General features: G+C 42.1%; 1 protein-coding gene and 1 long non-coding RNA gene across 3 annotated transcripts in view; one reads left to right on the top strand and one right to left on the bottom strand.

Annotated features, from left to right (window-relative positions):
- LOC143996736 (dynein axonemal heavy chain 5-like) overlaps positions 1-22,840 on the bottom strand; it is a 638,308-nt gene that overhangs the window by 59,967 nt on the left and 555,501 nt on the right. For both annotated transcript variants that reach the window (XM_077491993.1, XM_077491994.1), the window contains exons 71-74: positions 19,839-19,960; positions 14,543-14,890; positions 13,203-13,391; positions 3,001-3,133 (exon numbers count right to left, since the gene is read on the bottom strand). In XM_077491993.1, coding sequence (XP_077348119.1) covers positions 3,001-3,133; positions 13,203-13,391; positions 14,543-14,890; positions 19,839-19,960 — 792 coding nt within the window. The remainder of the gene's footprint in view (positions 1-3,000; positions 3,134-13,202; positions 13,392-14,542; positions 14,891-19,838; positions 19,961-22,840) is intronic.
- The window catches only part of LOC143996739 (uncharacterized), a 43,618-nt gene continuing 33,189 nt past the window's right edge, over positions 12,412-22,840 (top strand). The window contains exons 1-2 of the long non-coding RNA XR_013277590.1: positions 12,412-12,504; positions 13,910-14,023. This is a non-coding gene — a long non-coding RNA (uncharacterized LOC143996739). The remainder of the gene's footprint in view (positions 12,505-13,909; positions 14,024-22,840) is intronic.

Genomic DNA, 22,840 nt, shown 5'->3' with positions numbered 1-22,840 from the left:
CTTTGTGCCAGAAGGTTTGAGATTTGTCTCTGTGCTGGTGTAATTTGGCATTGGTGTAATGAAATCGGGATACTTTGTAGCATTTGCGTAGTAATGGCTTTCTACTGGCGACTCAACCATGCAGCCCATCTTTCTTCAAGTGCCTCCTTATTGTGCATCTTGAAAAAGCCACATCACATGTTTTCAGAGAGTTCTGTATTTCACCTGAAGTTAGTGGATTTTTTTTGCATCAAAAACTATTTTCCTGGCAGTTGTGGCTGAAATTTTAGTTGGTCTACCTGACTGTGGTTTGGTTTCAACAGATTCCCTCATTTTCTACTTCTTGATTAGAGTTTTAACACTGCTGATTCACAATATCCCTTTCCTGTTTTATGCAGTTCAACTACCTTTTCCCGCAGATCCTTTGACAATTCTTTTGCTTTCCCCATGACTCAGAATCCAGAAATGTCAGTGCAGCACTGGATGAAAGATGCAAGGGTCTGTCAGGAGTCCAGAAACTCATTGACCTTTTATACACACTCACTAATTACAAGCAAACAGATCACAGGTGAGGATGGTTACCTTTAATAGGCATTGAAACCCTTTTGTGTCAACTTGTGTGCATGTTATCAGGCCAAAATCACCAGGGCATGTAAACTTTTGATCAGGGTAATTTAGGTAGTTTCTGTTGTCATTATGATTTAAAAAGAGTAAACACAGTTGATTGATAATAAATGGCTTCAGACAAACACTAACCATCAGTGAAAAATGTTTTTTGTGTTATCATTCATATTCTCTGAAAAATGGCCAAGAAATCATAAATGCTGCCAGGGTATGTAAACTCATGAGCTGTATATTTAACAACGTGATGGCATTTGGTAAGCTAATAACTGAAAACACAGTTTTCTGCTTTATAAATCAGAGCAATATTTATCGAATAGCTAAAGGTTTTAACAATAGCTAAATTGTTTTTTTTTTACACCTGGCTCTTACGCACTACTATGGCCACCACTGAAGTTGCCTGAGTTGCCTATTATTCTAATGCCGCGTACACACGGTCGAACTGTTTGATGTACTTAGTCCGTTGAAACACATTTCAGCAGACAATCCGCTCGTGTGTGGGCTTCAGCGGACTTTTTCAGCGTGCAGTCCGGAGTACTAAGATTTTCGGATTTTCCAAAAATCTGTCTGTCGTACTTTGGTTTCAGCGGACAATACGGTCGTCAGTATGCTAGTTCGACAGACTAAGAATGGCGCATGCCCAGAAAGGATTTACACGGCGGAAGGGTGCTTTGCTGTGTCTTGGACTTCCTATTTCTAGTCCCGTCGTACGTGCTGTACACGTCATCGCGCAAGCTTTCGACAGACTGTTTGTGCATCCGTGTGTGGTCAAGTCCGTTCAGTGGAAAGTATGACGGATTGTCCGTCGGATTGTATGACGGACTAAGTACGTCAAACAGTTCGACCGTGTGTACGCGGCATTAGAGCTCTGACCGTCTTGAGGAAATTGGGCTCCTTAATATTTACACATACAATATAGTAATTTATTAAAGTAGTTGTAAACCCTGGAACACCATTTTTAACTACAGGTGGGCCTATAATAAGGCTTAATTAGGTATCTTGAATATCTCCTAAACTTGCACAGTTTAGGAGATATTCACTGTTTCTGTATGTGCCAACATCACCGGCACATGTGCACTGAAGAAACAGCCCGCTTGTGCTGTTTCTTCAGTAGCTATGCCATGACTGGTGGCTCCCGCGTAGGAGTGACATCATCGTGGCTCCTGACAATCAAAGCTCCGGGAGACATGTCGCCGGTTACAGTGGTGGGTGGTGACTGCTGCAACAGCTTCGATCTAAGGTAAGTATTTCATAATGAGCTAGTATGTGATGCATACTAGCTCATTGTGCCTTTGTCTTGCAGGTTTTTTATTTTTTTTGAGTTTACAACCACTTTAAATGTAGCACTACCGCCATAGGATTCCCTACTGCTTCACAGCCAGTCACACAGCATTTCCTTCTTGCATCCAGATTCAGTCTTTAGTTTGTTTTTGTTGTTTTATTAGGGGATAATAACTTGGATGGGGTTAGGGATTATGGGGTGCCCAATTTAACAGCAACAACAAATCTAGGGACAACGTCATCCCTATTTACAGCATCCACTTCTTCCTCCTGCACAAATCTTTCTTTGCACAGCTCTGTTGGGTTCACTCCTTAGCAGCTAACATAGTTACATAGTTACATAGTTGGTAAGGTTGAATAAAGACACCAGTCCATCCAGTTCAACCTGAGTCCCTACCCTCAAGGAGCCCACAATCCAAGGTCCCCATTCATATACTAGGGCCAATTTTGGACAGAAGCCAATTAACCTACCTGCATGTCTTTGGATTGTGGGAGGAAACCAGAGTACCCGGAGGAAACCCACGCAGGCACAGGGAGAACATGCAAACTCCAGGCAGGTAGTGTTGTGGTTGGGATTTGAACCAGCGACGCTTCTTACTGCTAGGTGAGAGTGCTAACCACTACACCACTGTGCCAAACAGTCTTTTTGTAAGCTTAGCAACCTCCCATTACAGGCTAGAAACTCCCAGTCCCTTTGGAAAAGTAGCAGTGGAGTGAACTGCATCCTGAAACTCCTTCTGCTTCCCTGTATATATATATATATAAAACATTTTTTTTTTTTTTTTTCACATACATTGCATTAAGTGTACTAATAGGCGGAGCACTTATTTTTGAGAGCAGCAGCTGGGCCCCATCTGGTTTCAATAGCCCAAGTTTTTCTAGTAAAAGTAAATAATGAATGCCAAATGTGTTGTTTCAAGTCACGTGATGGATGTGCATCAGTCCCAGCCCATACCAGATAAACACGTATTGCCAAATAAGCTGAATAATGGTACCTAAAACATCCTAAGACAACCAACAAGGGTCTTCATCCATACATTTACTTCACTACAGTGCAAGAGGTAAAAAAAAGAAAAAAATTATATCACGTAAAGCATATGAAAGAAAAGCCTTTCTTACCATCTATTGCCAGTTTAAGATCAGTAAGAGTACTTCTGACTCGACTGATCACCCGCTGCATGCGATCGATTTCCTGGCGTAAGAATATATTCATTGGCTGGATTGCACCCATTTTTTGCAGCCGAGCTTTAACCTGGAACAAAATAGTTTTATGTTAAATTGGTATAATTAAGTAGAATATAACATCTAGGAATACATTGGTGAGTTTAGACTCTTGCTACAGAGATTAAAGCATTTTTAACAACTGTCTTTTAGTAGAACAATAATTTCAGTGTGCTGAAAATTAGGTCACTACCAGCAAGTGGATGGGTTTCTCAGTAGCATCTTATTCAAATTTTCTACATGTACCCAGTCCAAGGAATTCTTCCTCCACCATGTATAATGATACTAGTAATATTGTTTGATAATCAAACTGGGGGGTGGATTAGAGCCCCTGTCAGTTTTTACTGTAACATAGATGTTACTTAGTGAGATTTCCTCTTACTTACTGTTCTGCTCAATATGTTTTAGCAAAAGGTGAGGGGAACTCTCCAATAGTAACACAGACAGAAATAATAATGCTTTTCTTTAGCAGAGTATGGGAAGGCTAGAACCCCTGTCAAATTTTTATTTCTGGGTCACATATGCAGACTTTTCCACACTTCCTGGCTACTGAAACAGGTATCAGCAGGACAGGCAGTGATGTGAAATCTCTCTAACGGAGCCCTGGATATAAGCAAAAATAAACAGGGTTTCTAATCCTTTACCACTCTCTCCAAAACTAGAGAAAAAAAACATTTTTGATTTGACATTTAACGCATTTGTTACCCCAACCCTTCATAATCCTGATATGTGCCTATAAGAAAGTATCCTGTTCTCTATGTGTTGCTTCCTTTATGTGAAACGGTTTTGTAGGAATGGTCGTTTGGTGGGAAGAAAGCCTGCAGAGGCAAGGACTCAGGTACATGTTTTAATTTACTCTCTACACCCTAGACGTACTGTTCATTGGGGAAGGGGTGCAACAACATAGCAATTTTTAGATTTTGTCTGGAGTTCAGCCTTAATTTGACATTTGACATTGTCTTAACAATATATCCAGAATACTGGTTCCATAACATGACAACAACATATCTTTTGTGTTTCAGAGACCAAAGGAGTCTGAAATACAAACAGCTGCATTGTGTGGTCTAGTAAAAAAAACTGTGGTCCACCTTGGTTGGGGGCCCTTGAATAACCTCTGTATCCTAATTTTATATTGAAACATATATCCCTCGTATAATACTAAAGCAATGTAAGGTAAAAATCAACTGACTTTCTAATAAGCAGCAAATTAAATGCCAACGTTAATTTACAGAACATGCCCACAAGATTTTTATTTTTTATTGTGAAGCAAACAACAAATAGGACCAAATAACAGAAAAAGTCAATGTGCATAACTATTCACCCCCTTAAAGTCAATACTTTGTAGAGCCACCTTTTGCAGCTATCACAGCTCCAAGTCGCCTTGGATGAGTTTCTATGAGCTTGCCACATCTTACCACTGGGATTTTTACCCATTTTTCCTTACAAAACTGCTCCAGCTCCTTCAAGTTGGATAGTTTGCGCTTGTGAATAGCAATCTTTAAGTCTGACCAAAGATTTCCTATTGGATTGAGGTCTGGGCTTTGACTAGGTCATTCCAACACATTTACGTTTCCCCTTAAACCACTCAAGTGTTGCTTTAGCAGTGTGTTTGGGGTCATTGTTCTGCTGGAAGGTGAACCTCCATCCTAGCTTCAAATCACACATAGAGTGGTACAGGTTTTGCTAAAGAATATCCTGTATTTAGCACCATCCATCTTTCCCTCAACTCTGACCAGTTTCCCAGTCCCGAATGCTGAAAAACATCCCCGCAGCATGATGCCACCACCACTATGGTGTTCTTTGGGTGATGTCATGTGTTGGGTTTGTACCAGACATATCGTTTTCTTTGATGGTCAAAAAGTTCAATTTCAGTCTCATCAGACCAGAGCACCTTCCATCATACATTTTGGAAGTCTCCCCCATGCCTTTTCGCAAACTCAAAATGTGCCATTTTGTTTTTTGCTGAAAGTAATGGCTTTCTTCTGGCCACTCTGCCATAAAGCCCAACTCTATGGAGTGTAGAGCTTATTGTCGTCCCATGTACAGATACTCCAGTCTCTGCTGTGGAACTCTGCAGCTCCTCCAGGGTTACCTTAGTTCTCTGTGCTGCCTCTCTGAATATTGCCCTCCTTGCCCAGTTCGTGAGTTTTGGTGTGTGGCTGTCTCTTGATGGATTTGTTGTTGTGCCATGTTCTTTCCATTTGGTTATGATAGATTTGATGGTGCTCCTAGGGATCATCAAAGATTTGGATTTTTTTTTATAACCTAACCCTGACTTGTACTTCTCAACAACATTGTCCCTTACTTGTTTGAAGAGTTCCTTGGTCTTAATGGCAGTGTTTGGTTAGTGGTGCCTATTGCTTAGGTGTTACAGCCTCTGGGGCCTTTCAAAAAGGTGTGTATATGTAATGACAGATCATGTGACACTTAGATTGCACTCAGGTGGACATCATTTCACTAATTATGTGAATTCTGAAGGTAATTGGCTGCACCAGAGCTTTTTATGGGCTTCATAACAAAGGGGGTGAATACATACGCACATGCCAATCATTTTTTTATTTCTGAAAAATAGTTTTAGGTATAAATGTTTCTAATTTTACTTCACCAACTTAGACTATTGTGTTCTGATCTATCACATATAATTCAGATTAAAAGAACATTGAACTAAAGGCTGTAATGTAACAAAATAGGTAAATAGCCAAGGGGGGTGAATACTTTTGCAAGGCACTGTATATGTTAGCTACCAATGTCCATTTTTATAACATACATTACATTAACCTGTATCATAATACCTACATGTTCATAAAACAGGTTTTGGTACATGTTATGTTTATTGCTCTGAAATTCCAAATGTGAGCCTGCTTTTTTTTTTTTTTAAAAGACCTTAACTATGTCTGTCAGCGATGAAACGTTTAGTTTCAAGAGTCATAATGAAACTTGATTTTAATATATTCTTTTCATCCTACCTTCATACAATTTGCTCATCTAAATTTTCAACACCTAATTGTGCTCTGTATTTAAATATGACAGGCAACAGACTTTCCCTCTAACTAATACATTCACACTGTTAAATTGCGCTGAAAGGCCACCAAAAAGAGATAAAGACAGACAATTTTTCTGTCCTTTTTGCATGAATAATGTATTTGGTATATAAGATTACAAGAATAAAATGTAACATACCGTTTATAAGAAATACTGAAATTAAACGTAATTCTTAAGCAAAGCAATTGTAAAAATCACATATTCTGGCCATTCAAAAAACGGAAAATTGTATACTTACCTTCCGTAATTTTCCTTTCCTGTCGCAGCTTCATGGCAGCATACACTCTGGGTTGTGACTCCGCCCCCACAACCTGATAGGACCACATAGCTATAAGATGAAGATACGTCCCCCGCCCCGGTATTCTCTGTATATATGAATCACCTTTGTGGGTGGGATATTGTATGCTGCCATGAAGCTGCGACAGGAAAGGAAAATTACGGAAGGTAAGTATACAATTTTCCGGTTTCCTGTCGCATCATGGCAGCATACACTCTGGGGATTAACTCGCAGACTGGGTGGGAGATGCAAAGGTAAACGTTTATTAGCAAGGAATAGAAGAGTTGGCTTGAATAATGGACTTTCCAAATTCTACTGTTGATAGCCGAGCTGAGTGAGAGATAAAGGTGTTCCTGGAGGACCAAGTGGCCGCTCTGCCGATGGTTTCCGCTGAGACCCTACAATACACTGCCCAGGAGGTGGCCACTGCTCTGGTGGAATGAGCCCTCAGGTCTTCAGGGATTTGCAGCTCACTCAGCAAGTAGGCCTTTTTAATGGTCTTCACCAACCAGGAGACAATGGTTCGGGCCGATGCTGCTTGACCTCTCCTAAGGCCGTAGGGAATGATGAAGAGGTTCTCCGATCTTCTAAAGGATTCGGACACGGAAAGATATTTTATGATGTTGCCCCTTACATCCAGAGGATGAGGGTCGCCCTTGTTTTTTGTTAAGAGCTGGCAAGTTGATTTCCTGGTTGAAGTGAAAAGAGGATGCCACCTTTGGGATAAAGCGCGGTCTTAGAACTACCCTGTCCGGATGGATGATCAGATACGGCTCCTTAATCAGTAATGCTGGCATCTCTGAAACTCTCTTCGCTGATGTGATTGCGACCAGGAAGGCGACTTTTAGTGTCAGGTGCCAGAGGGAGATGTTTTCCAGCAGAAAAAGGGGTTCTTTGGATAGTACCTCTAAGACGACCGATAGGTCCCATGTTGGAAAGGAGGGCTTCCTAGGTGGTCTTAGCTTAAGTCAGGCCTTCTGAAATTGCATAACAAGGGGATCGTGAGCCCATTTAACCCCTGTGAGGGCGGATAGAGCTGACACATGAACCTTCAGAGTACTAGAGCTAAGACATTTGTCTAAGCCTGATTGCAGGAACTCTAGGATCAGAGGAGCCAAAAGGGAGGACAGATCCCAGCCAAGGTCCTGAGAGAAGGTAACAAACTTCTCCCAGACCCTGCGGTAGGTGCAGTTGGTGGTAGGTTTTCTGGCCTGGAGCAGGGTATCAACTACCTTCTGGGAGCAGCCCTGACCTAGATACCTAGCCCTCTCAGCCTCCAAGCCATCAAGTGCAGCTTCCCCAGATCTGGATGTAGTAGCTGGCCCTGACCGGGGAAGAGCAAGAGGGTCTGCCGTGCTCAGTTGTAGGAGGGTGGTGAACCATGGCCTCCTGGGCCAAAAAGGAATCACTGCTATCACCAATGCTGTTGATCTCTTGAGCCTTAAGCGAAATCTTGCTATCAGGGGAGTCGGAGGGAAGATATACCCGAGATGGAAATTCCAGGGATGCTGGAGGCAATCTGTGCCCTCCGCTGAGTGAAAGGGAAACCTCGACAGGAACCTTCGGCCCTTGGAGTTTCCCGGAGTTGCAGCAAGGGCTATGTCTGGTTGATCCCAGGTCTGGCAGATGAGGGAGAAGGCCTGAGGGCTCAGGGACCACTCGTTGGAGGCAAACTCCCTGCTGAGCATGTCGGCTAAGATGTTCTCGACCCCCGGGATGTAAGTCGCCCTCAGGTCTGACAGGTTCAACTGTGCCCATTCCATCACAGGGAGAACTTCCTGCATCATGGAGGGACTCCTGGTCCCCCCGTCTGTTTATGTAGGCGACAGCAACCTTGTTGTCCATCCTTAGGAGGACCTGCTTCCCCCTTAAAAGGGAGCTGAAGGCCAGGAGAGCCTGGAGGGCCGCCCTCATCTCCAGCACGTTCGATACCGAGTCCAGTACTTCGAAAGGCCAATGGCCCTGCGCTGCATGGGACTGGTAGTGGGCTCCCCAACCTTCTAGACTGTCATCCGTGGTCACTACCTCCTGAGGAGGGATGACTATGTGTTTGCAATTGTTTAAGTTGTGGGGACAAGTCCACCAACGCAATGAGCGCCTGACTGTCTCCGAGATCCGGATCATCTGGGTCATGGATGAACCGTCCCACTGATGTAGGAAGGAGTTCTGCAGAGGTCTGGTGTGCCACTGAGCCCAACGGACCATAGGAATGGTCGCTGATAGGGAGCCTAGAAGGCTGAGGCATACTCTGGCCAACAGGGATCTTGCTAAAATGGCCTTCTTCACCCTTCCAGACCAACAGGAAAGACTTCTCCAGAGGCAGCTGCACTGTATTCAACTGGGTATCTAGTTGGGCTCCTAAGAAGATCATTCTCTGGGTGGGTCGAGGCTGGCTCCTCCCCCAGTTTATCAGCCATCCCAGATTCTGCAGAGTGGAGACGAGGATCTTCCGATGTTTTAACAGCGACTCCCGGCTGTCTGAGAGGAGGAGAAAATAACGTCCAGATAATGGTGGACTCGCAGCCCCCTCTCCATCAGATGCGCGATAACGGGAAGAAGAACCTTTGTAAAGGTCCTGGGAGCCGTAGAAATTCCAAACGGAAGACTTCGGAACTGAAAGTGTCTGTGGTTTAGCGAAGAAATGAGGAGCTTTTGGAGTTCTGAATGGATAGGGATATGGAGGTAGGAGTCCTGTAGATCTATGGAGAGCATCCAGTCCCCCAGATTTATGGCCTGGTGGATAGACTGGAGGCTCTCCATTTTGAATGCTTCTACCCGGATAGAGCGGTTGAATTTTTTTAGATCCAGGACCAGAAGAAGGTCCCTTGATTTCTTTTTTACTAGAAATAGAGAGGAATATAACCCCTGACCTCTTTGGGATGGGGGCACCTCCGTAATTGCTTCCTATTGGAGCAGATCCTGAACGTATCGAGTCAAGGCTAACCTCTTTTGCCGGGATGACGGGAGGTTTGTTGGGCAAAAATGGTCCCCCGGGGGAAGTCCCCTGAATGACCATCTGTGCCCGACGCGAACGGTGGTTAATGTCCAGGGGTCGCTTATCGTTTCCGCCCAGACCAGCGTGAATTTTGAGAGTCTGGCCCCCACCACTGCTGGCTGGGTGGACGCATTTTCAAAAGGACTTCTGGTCAGTAGATGCCGGGGTCCTGGGCTTCTGGAACTTCAGGAAGGACGTTTGAGGGGCCTTCCAGTTCCTTCTGTACTCCCTACCAGGCCGGTAGGACTTGGCATCCCTGTACCTGTCCGGGAGGTTACACTTAAAGGAGAGAGGCCTCTGAAGCTTTGGCTTTCTATCAGAGGGGATAAGCCCTGATTTTCCGCCAGTGACCCTAGAAATAGCAGAGTCCAATTTGGCGCCGAAAAGGGCCTTGCCATCATACGGGATGCGGCACCAATTGGACTTGGAAGCAGGATCTGTCGCCCAGGGTTTGAGCCAGAGTTCTTGCAGGGCCCTATCTGGTCCTGATCAGCGCCCTCGGATACAAGATTTTCTGTGCTTGCTGACCAACTTGCAATAGCCTTACCCACAGCTGCAAGAACCACTGCTGGCCTGCATACGCCTCCTGCTGCTAGGTAAGCTCTTTTGAGATCAGTGTCGATCTTCCTATCCAGGACGTCCTTGAATAACACGGTGTCCTCGATAGGGAGTGTAAGGTGCCTGGTCAGGCGCATGAGGGATGCATCCACCACTGGCGGGGACACAAGAGATTTAATTTTAGCCTCCTTTAGAGGATATCGTTTGGCAAGCTGATTGTTGAGACTTGCTTTCTTCTCGGGTCTCTATCACTCATCTCTGATAAGTTCCTCCAACTCATCAATGAAGGGGAAGGCTTTGTGTTCTCTCTTCAAGTTCTGGAAATATTTTCTCCTTTTGGGTTGGGCCTCCTGGGGTTCCTCCCAGCTAATGGCCTCCTTCACTGACCTCACAAAAGGCTCTATTAGGGAGAAGTCAAAGTCCGCTGAAGCCTCTAGTTCTTCCTCATCTGAAGGAGAATCATGCTCTCTGGTAGTACTTGGGGGAGCCGGCGAAGCACCCCGTGGAGATAACTCCGTGTCCGGAGCGACACGTGGGGCAGAAGACTCCATGAGCTCTCTGTGTTCTTGCCCTTTTTCTCTGGTGGCTTCTTCAAAGCACCTGCGGCATGCCAACCTGTCTGGAAGGGCTATGGCCCCGCACCCCCAGCAGGAATTTTCAGAAGGAAGGGAGTGGCGTGCTGGTGAATGGCGCCTCTGGTCAGGGGATCTTCTTTGGCAGGAATGGCTGCACCTTGAACGAGACCTGGAGCGACTCCTCCTGCGACTCCCTTTCCCTGAGCGACTTCCTCCACCCGAATGGCTCCGCCTATGGCCAAAGCGGCTTCTTCTATGCGAGGAATCTCTGTGAGATGATCTTGTGGACCTGATGGGGCTTTAGGTAGCGTTAGTGCGTCCTGCTCTCTTTTTCGATCTTCTCTACTTACCAAACTCCTCCCCTCTTACCTATTATGCTGGTGGTGATCTGCTGGAGCAGTGGTCTCCATGGATAGGGAACCGAGGAAGCCTGAAGACACAAGTAACACAAAAAGGGTAAGGAAGATAAAGCCCCAACAGAAACAAGAGGGGAACAGAGTAGAAAAAATACAGGGGAGATACTTACCAAACAGAGAGTCAACACTGGGCAGAAAAAAACAAAAAACAAAAATGCAGCAGACAGGAAATTCAGCTGAGCAAAAAAAACAGGCAAAAAAGGCATCTGCATTAAAAAAAGGCATCTTCCCCTTTTAAAATTGGAGCCGGGGTCACGTCCCACCCGCACTTGCTCAGTAGCGCCGTGCGGCCGCCGGCGCCATCTTGGAAAAGGGAAAAGACATAGATAGACATACACAGGCTGCCCAAAGTGCACAGTGAGCATGTGCAAAGCGGCAGAGTGACCAGGAAGAGTGCTGATGCTGCTGTGGGACTACAGAGCTCAGGAAAAGGAAGTAAAATATGGCAGAAAGGCAACACTGGGGTAAAGGCACCAGACAACCTAAGGTGACAAGAGATACTGAAGGCAGAGAGTATGCTGTCAAGTTGCAGAAAGAGTGACACCAGGGAGGAAGAGGAAACCGGAGACCACCGCAAGTACTAAGCCTATTTAAGGCTTAAAGACCAATCTTTTTGTTATATGCCTTCAGCCTGTTTAAGGCTTACTTCCAACGGCTATAGAGGCAATGCTCTGTTTGCAGAGAAAAAGTATTCATACCCCTGAGATCACCAGAGTGGGGTTCCTTCCATTTAGCTTTCTTTAGAGGCTGTACCGGTAAGGGCTTCCACCCAGGAGAGGCTAGAACCTGGCTGGGGTCGAAGCGGTAAGAGGGTGATGATCCGGGCGGTCCCAACAGGTGAGGAAAAATAAGAGAATACTGGGGTGGGGGGGTATCTTCATCTTATAGCTATGTGGTCCTATCAGGTTGTGGGGGGGCAGAGTCACAACCCAGAGTGTATGCTGCCATGATGCGACAGGAAAGTATTTTAAGCTTTGCTTGTACACTATATAAAAAGAGACAGAAAACACAATTTTTTTCTTAAACATTAAAATGTTATTATTTGTACAAACATTTTGGGAAATGCTTATAGTACTTAAAAAAAAAAAAAAAAAACTACTGTCATTCGCACAAAAAATATATTTTAAAATTAATGTGACCCAAGTGCTGCACATTCACCTAGGAATCATTAGTATTGTTTCCAAAATACATTCATGACATATGCATCATTCACCCACAACTGATCTTCAGTGACATACATTGCTCGCTGTACTATTATACCCTATGTGTCACCCGGCAAACATGGCCTTCACACAGCTGCAGAGCGGGACACTCATTTTGCAGTGATTTCTTTGCAGATGTCCAACACACCCCCCGCTGGGTCAGATCCATAGCAAGGATCATGAGCTTTGCTAACTGCAGATTTGACTTATAGTAGTAGGAGGTGTCGGACCTCTGTAAATAGACCATAGTTTCCAGGGAACAAGCGTCCCACTCTGCAACTGCTGAAAGAGACAGGCTTCTCTACGTATGCTGTAGCTGCTTGAATGAAAATACACTGTAAGAAATTGAACCTTTTGGTTTTGAATTTAACTGAAATTGGGTTTTAGGTTGAACTGATTCTTCTGCTTATAGCTTCTAATGTTAATGATGTTCTCAAAGCAGTGAATAGTTGCTCATAATTATATATTTTTACATTTTTATTGGGTTTTTAATAATTGTTTTTTTTATTTAGGGTTTCGAACAGAATCTATTTTACCTGACCCTACTGTGATATGTAATATTCTCCTATTTTAGCCGCTTAACAATATGTATGTTAATGCAAAGCATGAGTTTTTGCTTACTTTAAAGACCAGGGACATGATCAATAAGAAAAACATGCATGAACAATAATTTCTGAAACCTTTTCGAGTTGTATAAATCAATGAAGCACTATGATTGGATGGCTCAAGGTCGCACATGGAATTCTAGCCTTAGCGAAGATGTTTTTACATCAAGCATTCTAGGTCTGGAGCACCATGGTAATATACAGTAATGTTGCTAAAATAAAAGATCAATAAGCAGACTGATGTCAGCAGCAGATGTGTGAAGATATTTACTGGAGGTAATAAAATCATCTTGTTCGATGAACACATGGACAGGCATGCACAGCTCATATTTTACAGTGTGGCACTTACACTTAGGGTAAATTGTTAAATGGGAAGCTAAATATAGCGGAATGACACAGGCTAGCATGTTATGAGCTTCATAGATCATACCTCATGAGGGATGTAGTCCTCTGGTAATTTCTCCAGCATCTCATCTGCTAGTCGTTGCACAATAGTCTCTCTTGTCTCTCCTGCACCTCCTCCACTGTCCTTGGGCTGAATATTGACTATTGTACTTAGTGTCTCATTTGCCATGTTTGTCTGGTAGGTTATATCTGCATTAGGATGCAATCCAAAGACCTATAAAAAAGCAATACAAATGTAAATATTAGAGAGAACAACATCCAGAATGCTTATTGTAAAGCTGAACACCTATTTGGGCGAGAGATGACAAAAACCTAAAGTGCAAATTAGTTAATGTCTGTCTTTACCGGGTATCTGTTTTAAATAAGAAAAACTTTCAGAGAAAAGGTTTACAGATAAAACCACAATTCATATTCAGCATTAATTGTATATGTATGTAGAGTTTCATTCAAAGGAGTGCAAACCTCCTTCAACAACACCCTGCCCAACACTGTTTGTGTAAATTTACAATATAAAATCCGAAATGGGACTTGCAAAGTAAAAGGCATATCTTCTTTATTCCATCAAAAATTGCAGACATTACTCCTTTTTAGAAAAAGATTTTGTACTGTGTACAGAGTAATTTGTACACCGCTCTGTATGTGATCAACTTTGATGGAATAAAGAAGAAGACATGCTTTTTGAATTGTAAGTCCCCTGTGCCATTTCAAATTTTAAACTAATCTCCTATGCAGGTGCATTAGTAGCAATTACGAAGATTGTCACTGAAGACAGAACCTGCACTTTGAAACAACTATCCTGGGCTTGGTGCATGAGCCCACCCTGGGCATCTTTCTCCTTCTTCTACAGTAAGTAGTGCATACATTATCCACATATATGTGCAAAATTACCATATAAAGCAATAGCCATAACATGATGGTTATTTTTCAGAAAAATAGACATCACAAATCCTGCCTGGCACCCATGCTTTTTTACGACATGAAATATTATAAAATGTGTGGCACACAATGGAAATAACTCTAAACATGCACACTGGAGAATGGTCTCGCTTCTAGCTTTGGTGTCCCTGCTTGTTCATTATTGTATTAATGTGGTGTACTGTATACTACATGTAAAAGTAAAGTATGGTTCTGTATTATTGTAAGCCAAGGTACAGCCCAGATATCTGAGTGTTAATTTAGGCACCATCCTAGAACACCATATCACCACACTCCTAAAGCTGCCTTTGGATTTTTTCAGCCCTCAATTTTCAGAACAAATATGTGTATGCAGCCTTACAGGTAAACAACATAATAACACAAGACTGGAGCAGGAGTTTTCTATATAGTTAATAGTTATATATAAAAAGGAAAATCAAATGTTTTTACCTCAGGTGTGTCCACCAATGGCAATAGCTCTATATACTGAAGGTATTCATCAATTGCTTTGCCTTTAGGGATTCCGTAGCCTTTATAGAAGCAAAACTTGTCAGAAAACATGTGCTCTCCAAACCAGACCCTAGCAAATGTGTTCAACAATGTCTTATCCAAATCATCAGTCACACGACCACCGTACTGAACTTCTCCCAACATGTAACGCAAGCAGTTCCAGTTCACGGGACGTTTAGTGCCCACGTCATCTAAATGGTTTTGGACAAACTGAATACTGGCAGCAAAATCTGCTTGGTTAAATTCATATGGGATGTTCCAACCTAAAGGACCAAACTTTCTTCTCTCCTATAGAAGAAAATACAGTAAATTAACATGTGTAGCAATGTGTGTTTGTTACAACAGACATAGTTGATATTTTTAAGACTCAAGACAGAAGCATATCACTATAAAAGCAAATATTTAAGCATTTTACTAATTTCAATAGCTTCCTTTATAATAAAAAAAATAACTGCTTAAACAATACATAAACCTATAACAGTTTCAGTCTTAACCACTTCAACCACAGAAGGATTTAAGCCCTTTTTTGCGATACAGCACTGCATCGCTTTAACTGACAATTGCTTGGTCGTGCAACATTGTACCCAAACAAAATTGATGTCCTTTTTGTTCCCACAAATAGAGTTTCTTTTGGTGATATTTGATCACCTCTGCAGTTTTTATTTTTTGCACTATAAACAAAAAAAGAGCGACAATTAAAAAAAAAAAAAAAAGGCTATTTTTTAACTTTTTGCTATATAATAAATATCCACAAAAAATATATAAAAAAACAAATTTCTTTCACAGTTTAGACCAATATGTATTCCTCTACATATTTTTGTTAAATTTTTTTTTGCAATAAGCGTATATTGATTGGTTTACGCAAAAGTTATCACGTCTACAAAATAGGGGATAGATTTATGGCATTTTTATAATTTTTTTTATTATTGGAAATGGCGGTGATCTGCGATTTTTATCATGACAGCAACATTGCGGCGGACAGATCGGATATTTTGACACTATTTTGGGACCATTGGCATTTATACAGCGATCAGTGCTACAAAAATGTACTGATTACTCTGTAAATGTCACTGGCAGGGAGGGGGTTAAACACTAGGGGGCAATCAAGGGGTTAACTGTGTTCCCTCAGTATGTTCTAACTGTAGGGGGATGGGTTCACTAGAACATAACAGAGATCACTGGGAGCAGTAGATCCCTGGCATGTTGCTAGGCAGAACAGGAAAAGGGCTTGTTTACATAGGAAACTCCTCGTTATGCCTTTCTGTGCCACAATCGTGGGCCACTGGCGGACATCGAGTCCATGGGACCTGCAGGCACACTCCCGTGGCAAGCAGCGGGTGCACGCCTGCTGGCCGTGTATAACGCAGTAACATACGGGTACATAATTGTGCTCACCCGTGCCACTTTGCCGATGTATATCGGCGTGAGTTGGTCAGCAAGTGGTTAAAGAGATACTAAAAGAACCCTTTTTTCCCTAAAATAAAAAAGATTTATTCTTTCCTGCTCTGTACAAGGATTTCACACAGAGCTGTCCCTTACCCCTTCTTCTGGGGTTCCCCACAGCCCTGTCCATTCCCCCTCTTCTGACTGTGCCCCCTTAGCAAGTCACTTGGGAGGCACATGTGCGGGCACTCTCCCAAGCCAGGTCATGTGTGTGTACAGACACCCACAGCCTGGCTTGGTCTGCCCCCTCGCTCTCTTCTCACTGGATTTGACTGACAGCAGCATGTCCCACTAGCTCTTAGTCTCCTCTGCTACAGACAGGCACAGCGCTGGATTGAGAGAGAACTCAGGGGGGAAGGTTTCGGTGTAAGAGGAAGGTTTTGTGCAGGAAATGCATTAAGCTAAGCATAAAAACGTTTTGACTTTAGAACCACTAAGTTTAGTTTAGGAAAAAAATTTTTTTAAAAAATCAACACAAGGGACATTACCTACATTTAATTCAAAGTGTATTTTGTGCTGGTGCCAGCTATCATAGTGAAAATCCAAAGTCCTCTGTCCCTCTCTCATACTCCCACAGCTGAAATCCCCCAGTGCTGTGGGGGTTAATACCAGTGATAGACCTGGGACAAGAACTCATCAGGAATGCAGACTATGCCTGCCCTTTCTGCCCACCTCCTCCATTTATAGAAGCTGTAGTATAGCTTCTATGAATGAAAACCACTCTATGAATAGAGGACGGGCAGATGAAGGAAAAGTCCACAGGAAAGGATGGGCATAGGTAGCACTTTTGATATGTCCTTATCACAGGTCCAGCACTGGTATTAACCCCACAGCACCGTAAGATTACAGCTACAGAGAAATAGGAAGTGGACAGAGTACTTAGGACTTCCACTAGGACAAACAGCACCAGCACAAGGGATATTTTGGGTTTAATTGTAAGTAATGTCTCTTGTGCTGATTTAAAAAAAAATTCTAAACTAAAGCCTAGTACGGCCAAATGGCTTCTGTCGAAGGGGCATGACTGAAAAAAGTCTGCTGATCTGCTCCCGATCAGCATTCTCAGCCATTGGCTGAGAGTACTGACCAGGAGTGTTCTGGTTGGAGGCCGCACCCACTTCAGAACACAACAGAACAGCAGATGAGATCTCTGTACTAACGTCATATTTTTAGTACAGTGGCTCCTCCTGAGCTGTGAAGTTTTTTCATTCAGCCCTGATGGGTGGAAAAAAAATACTAGTGTATACCAGGTTTTAAGCTTTAACATGTTACAAACTGATTGCACAATCTAAGTAAAATCCTAAATACATTTACTAACAAATTAACTGTATAGTATTAGGGTGTTCCTGTACAATCCATTTCATTGAAGGTGTGTGCTCAGAGCAATTTTTTCAGTTGTGGATTGAGTGGTGAAGGGTTAGAACCTTTGTTGGGCTTTGCTGCTAAACAGTGCTCTATTAGTGATATTTTCCCTCACGTTTTCATCAGACAGGAAATTAAATAAAATCTCCAACAGCAACACAGAGTAGGGGAAGGAAAAAACTTGAGTCAGCATTTTATTGCTGTCGGAGTCCCTGTTGCAGATTTTCCCTCACTTCCTGTATAGTGAAACCATTGCCACTGTAAAAGTAACAGCTGGCCATATACTGTGCAAGTTTTGTCTGGCTCCTGATGAACTTTGGCTCTGTCCTGCCTGACATCCATTGATTAAAAAATTGAAGTAGCCGGGCAGAAAATTGTTAAAATAACAGTGGCTGCATCCAATTAGAGGCACCCACTGGTTGGGTATTTTGACAGCCGGTGGGACTGGTTTAAAAAATATACAATACCTGCATGTGGTGATTGATTCATCCATCCATGCTGTTTAGTGTGGACTGAGGAATCTGTTATATCATATATGTGTATAGCTAACCTTGGTAAGGGGAAGTACAGGATAGCAGTAAAAACCTGACAGGGGTTCTAATCCTAAAAACATGGTTTGGCTGGATATACAATTTAGGTCAGCTAGCCCATCACATTAATTTATTGTTGATTATTCTAAATAAGGACAGGAAGATCTCTTATTGTTAAAGCGACGTGACATATCAAATGTAAAAGCTGGCTGATATATCACAATGAGTCTCCTAAATCTACACTAGACAATAGTCTTCAGGTTGCACAGGTCTAATTTCAAAACATACTTCTGTTTGGTGTATAAAAAAATCAATATAACCTACTTAAATGATTCGATCAAAGGTTGTATGGCTCAGAACAGTGCAAAACAAAGTCTTACTTTGGAAGTTTGCAGTCAGGGTGTCCAAGCCGAGGTGTCCTCCCACACACCAATAGACAAATGGTCATCAAGAAAAAGAAGCAGCTGGCAACTCCATAACATCAAGCGTATTTATTGTAAAGCCTTCACCATGAGTACAGTCAGCAGCAGACGCGTTTCGGCGATCAGCCTTGTTCACAGGCTTTATAATTAATACGTTTGATGTTATGGATTGCAAGCTACTTCTTTTTCTTGATAACCTACTTAAATACTACACAAGCTATTCTAACCTCGAGCATGTAATGCCGCGTACACACGACCAGACTTATGTCCGACAGACTTCCGAAGGAGTTCTGCCGGAGTTCTGCCGGAGTTCCGACAGAGTTCTGACAGACTTTTCGAATGAGCGGACTTGGCCACACACAATCACACCAAACTCCGACGGATTCAAACGTGATGACGTACGACTGGACTCGAATAAGGAAGTTCATAGCCAGTAGCCAATAGCTGCCCTAGCGTCGGTTTTAGTCCGTCGGAATAGCATACACACGAGCAAATTTTTCGGTAGGAACTGGGTCCGGCGGAGTTCCGTCGGAAAAATTTGAAGCATGTTCCATTTTCTAAAGTCTGTCAGACTTTTGCGAATCAAAAGTCCGTTGCAGCCCACACATGATCGAAAAGTCTGACGGAATCATTCCGTCGGACTTTGGATGTTGAAAAGTCCGCTCGTGTGTACGGGGCTTTAGGTGGCAATAAAGATCTTCCACTTTAGCTAACCTACCCCATTTCTAAGGTCATAAAGTGGCTGAGTTATTCTTTGAATCAATCCCTGTGCCCCAGTAGAGTCAGCCTAAGCTGTTCATGTCCAATTTAAATTGTGTATTTAGTTGTTTCCGAAGTTCTTCTTTAAATATTTAAAGGATTGAAATCGTTTTTTGTTTTTTGTTTTTAATTAAACACATGGTCCAAAATGAACTTCAAGACACACACAGCCATATGCTTTAACAAGTGTCCTTGAGCACAGCGAGCAGAAGACAAAGTTTCCCATATATATAGATAAACACATATTGACAGGATGATGAACAAAGCATTTTTTCTACAACATTAATCAAGTTAACAGAAACAATTAACCAATGAAGACTTTGTAGACCTCACGTAGACAAAGCAAACTAACAAAAAACATGAGAAATTGCATCTGTATATTCTCAAACATCAACTGTGGCCAACAGGATATATTGCGTATGTTCACTACACAAAGCTGTATATACCAAAAAAATGACAAAGAGCATGTAAGGATCAAAATGCACAAATTTTTCCTAAAATGCACGCATAAGCTCAGACACACAATATACATGCCAAAAAGATATACTGTAAGCATATTCGGAAGAATTCATAAAGGGTGCTGTAGACACCTTTTCAAATTCCGTAAGGGCACAGCACCGAAAGTGTTGGTGCTTGCGCCCAGTTCATGTACCTGTCACAAACAGAGAAAAGGAAATTAATGAAGGAGATAACATTATAAAATGTAGTAAACAGAGGTCTTACTTGCACTGTTGTGTGCAGAAATGCAACAGCATAAAGCAGAGGCTTCCACTGTGGTACATTGGTTACATCCAGTAATTCCTGAGACACTCCAGAATATGTCCTCTTTAATCCTGCTTTCACACCTACAGACAAAGCACAGATAAATCTTTTATTTTCCTATATCTCCTGGTATGTTCTTGAGAGCAAGGAAATTATTCATAAAAATGTGCAATCCATTTTTAAAGAAAGCCTTTTAAATAATAGATGGCCCTGTAGATATTTGCTTCTGTTAAAAACAAAGATGATACAGAACCACTGCATTAGAAAACTATGCAAATGCAACAAAAAATAATGTATTCAACAAAGTATAAGTCAGGAAAGTATACTGTTTTATTTTCTGCAAATATCAAAAAATGTCCATCATCTATTGTTTAATGCTTACTGAAGCTATTCTGTTTCTCTGCACTCAAGCACTGGGTTTACATGTTTTGACAAATCATAGAATCTAGCATAAAACTAGGTTCATAGATCACTAATGAATGTTGTAAAAAAAAAGTACATTAGACAATGGTCTTCAGACCTGGACAGGTCTAATTTAAAGCTCAGCTTAGGCAAAAAATAAAATAAAAAAAATCCCCAGCTATAGCTAAATATAAAATAGCAGCTTTAGCAGTAATATTCACCTTTAATCCAAAACTGCCCCATGCAGTACTTTTTTGTTTTTTTGCTACAAGATTTCCGACAATATTTCTGTATATGCAAGGTGTCATAGGCCCATCACCTGAGAAAGCATCACCAAGTCATCTTGCACTCATTGCCTACAAGATGTCCTTAGTCTTCAGGGTTAAATTACATTAAGTATTACTCAATCCAGAAAACCGAGAATATTTCTGTATATGCAAGGTGTCATCATAAGCCCATCACCTGAGAAAGCATCACCAAGTCATCTTGCATTCATTGCCTATTGATGCATATTAGTAGACAACAGGAAAAAGTATATTGAAAAGCATAGCATTGCAAGATTTGCTTGCCACCATACCTTTCCATAGGGGAAATGGTTGTGACGATGCAGGTTGATGTCTTTTGTGATATTATACTAGGAGAAAGCTAACAACATAAGGTTGTTTCATCTGCTTGTTATGGCTTTCCACTCATTCTCTTGTTTGTATATTTGATACTTCAAAAAATGTATGCAAAAAAATAAAAAATAGCATAGCATACAAAAGGCAGAGCTTCAATAGGGCAAAGAGGGCCACATGGAACTCAAGCTTCTTGAAAAAAATCAATATAATCTAATTTAACTTCTACCCAAGCTATTATATCCTCAGCACCATCACGTATTTTGCCAGTGGCATGTAAACTGGTGTGACCTAACCCATGTCCATTTATAGAAAGGTCATAAAATTGCCGAAATGAAAACATCAATTAATTAGGAAATTATGTACAAATCAAAAGAGGGGGAAAACATTGCGCTCCCTATATAAGTGACAAAAAATTGTGATATATTATTATTATTATTATTCAGGATTTATATAGCACCAACAGTTTGCGCAGCACTTTACAATATGAGGGCAGACAGTACACTTACAATACAAAGCAATACAGGAGGGATCAGAGGGCCCTGCTCGTTAGAGCTTACAATCTAGAAGGGAATGATATAACACAAAACAGCAGCTAACATACAAACAAACTAAGTCAAAATAACAGATGATAACAAACAATGTAGCGCTATAATGTCAGAAAATGTAACCAAACCCTAGATAAAAATCACCAAATAATCTGGTAGTGAAAATTTAAAAAGCCAGCACACATATCGCATGTCGTGCAGTCCCGTGAGGAATACAAAAAAATGTGCTAAAGTAAATAAACATAGAAAAGTCCAGCTATGACAAAATAATGTGAAACGTGAGTCCAGATATTCTGTTGGTATGAACTATGTATAGCCTTCCGTTCACAGCCAGAAATTATTATAGAAAACAGTGGATACCCTTACCGGAAGTGATGGACACAAACTACTGTATAGTAAATGTGTCATGCAGGCTTATGTGTGTCACACACGATTCGTATACATCAGGTCATAGATCACCATCCGAATAGTCGCTGCCCACTTCAAGATCGATACACCTCAGATCTCCAGGGGTTCTCAACTCTCTCTCAAAAGTTCCGGTCAGCTAGGAGCTCGGAGAGAGTTCACCATAAACAAAAAAGTAAGGACATAATGCCTCTCATAGTGAAATTCCACCATTGAAGGTTTTATTTGAAAAAATTCCAAATGACATAAACAATATAAAAAATATCCAAAAAATCACGTGATCCAATAAAAGTAAACAATAAAAAAGCAATATGGGGAGCAGGAAACGCTAGCCCAATGCGTTTCGACTAATAAGCCTTCTACTGGGGCAATACATATATTGCTAACATATATATAAAGCCGCGTACACACGGGCGGACTGTATGGCCAACTTAGTCCATCAGACAATCCAACGGACAGTCCGTCCTACTTTCGAATGAACGGACTTGACCACACACGGATGCAAAACAGTCCGTCGAAAGTTTGCGCGATGACGTGTACAGCACGTACGACGGGACTAGAAATAGGAAGTCTAATACACAGCAATGCAACCTTTCGCCGTGTAAATCCTTTCTGAGCATGCGCCATACTTAGTCCGTCGAACTAGCCTACTCACGAGCGGATTGTCCGCTGAAACCAAAGTCTGACGGACAATATTACGGAAATTCCGAAATACTTAGTCCGCCAGACTGCACGCTGAAAAAGTCCGCTGAAGCCCACACACGAGCGGACTGTCCGCTGAAATGTGTTTCGACGGACTAAGTTGGCCAGACAGTCCGCCCGTGTGTACGCGGCTTAAGTCTTAACAAATGAATCAATGTCTCCCATCTGTCAGAAAGCACCTCCTCCAACACCTCCTCCATTAACCTTTGATGTGTGTGCACACAACGCCGCACGCATTGACAGAACCAGCATCCAACCAACTTCGTCTTACCCTACAGTGAATGGTTAA

This window comes from Lithobates pipiens, unplaced genomic scaffold (assembly GCF_037356315.1).
Source record: "Lithobates pipiens isolate NorthernLeopardFrog02 unplaced genomic scaffold, aLitPip1_a1.2 Scaffold_19, whole genome shotgun sequence".
Lineage (NCBI taxonomy): Eukaryota > Metazoa > Chordata > Amphibia > Anura > Ranidae > Lithobates > Lithobates pipiens.
The sequence above is the reverse complement of the archived record's forward strand: the minus strand, read 5'-3'. Positions and strand labels throughout refer to the sequence as shown.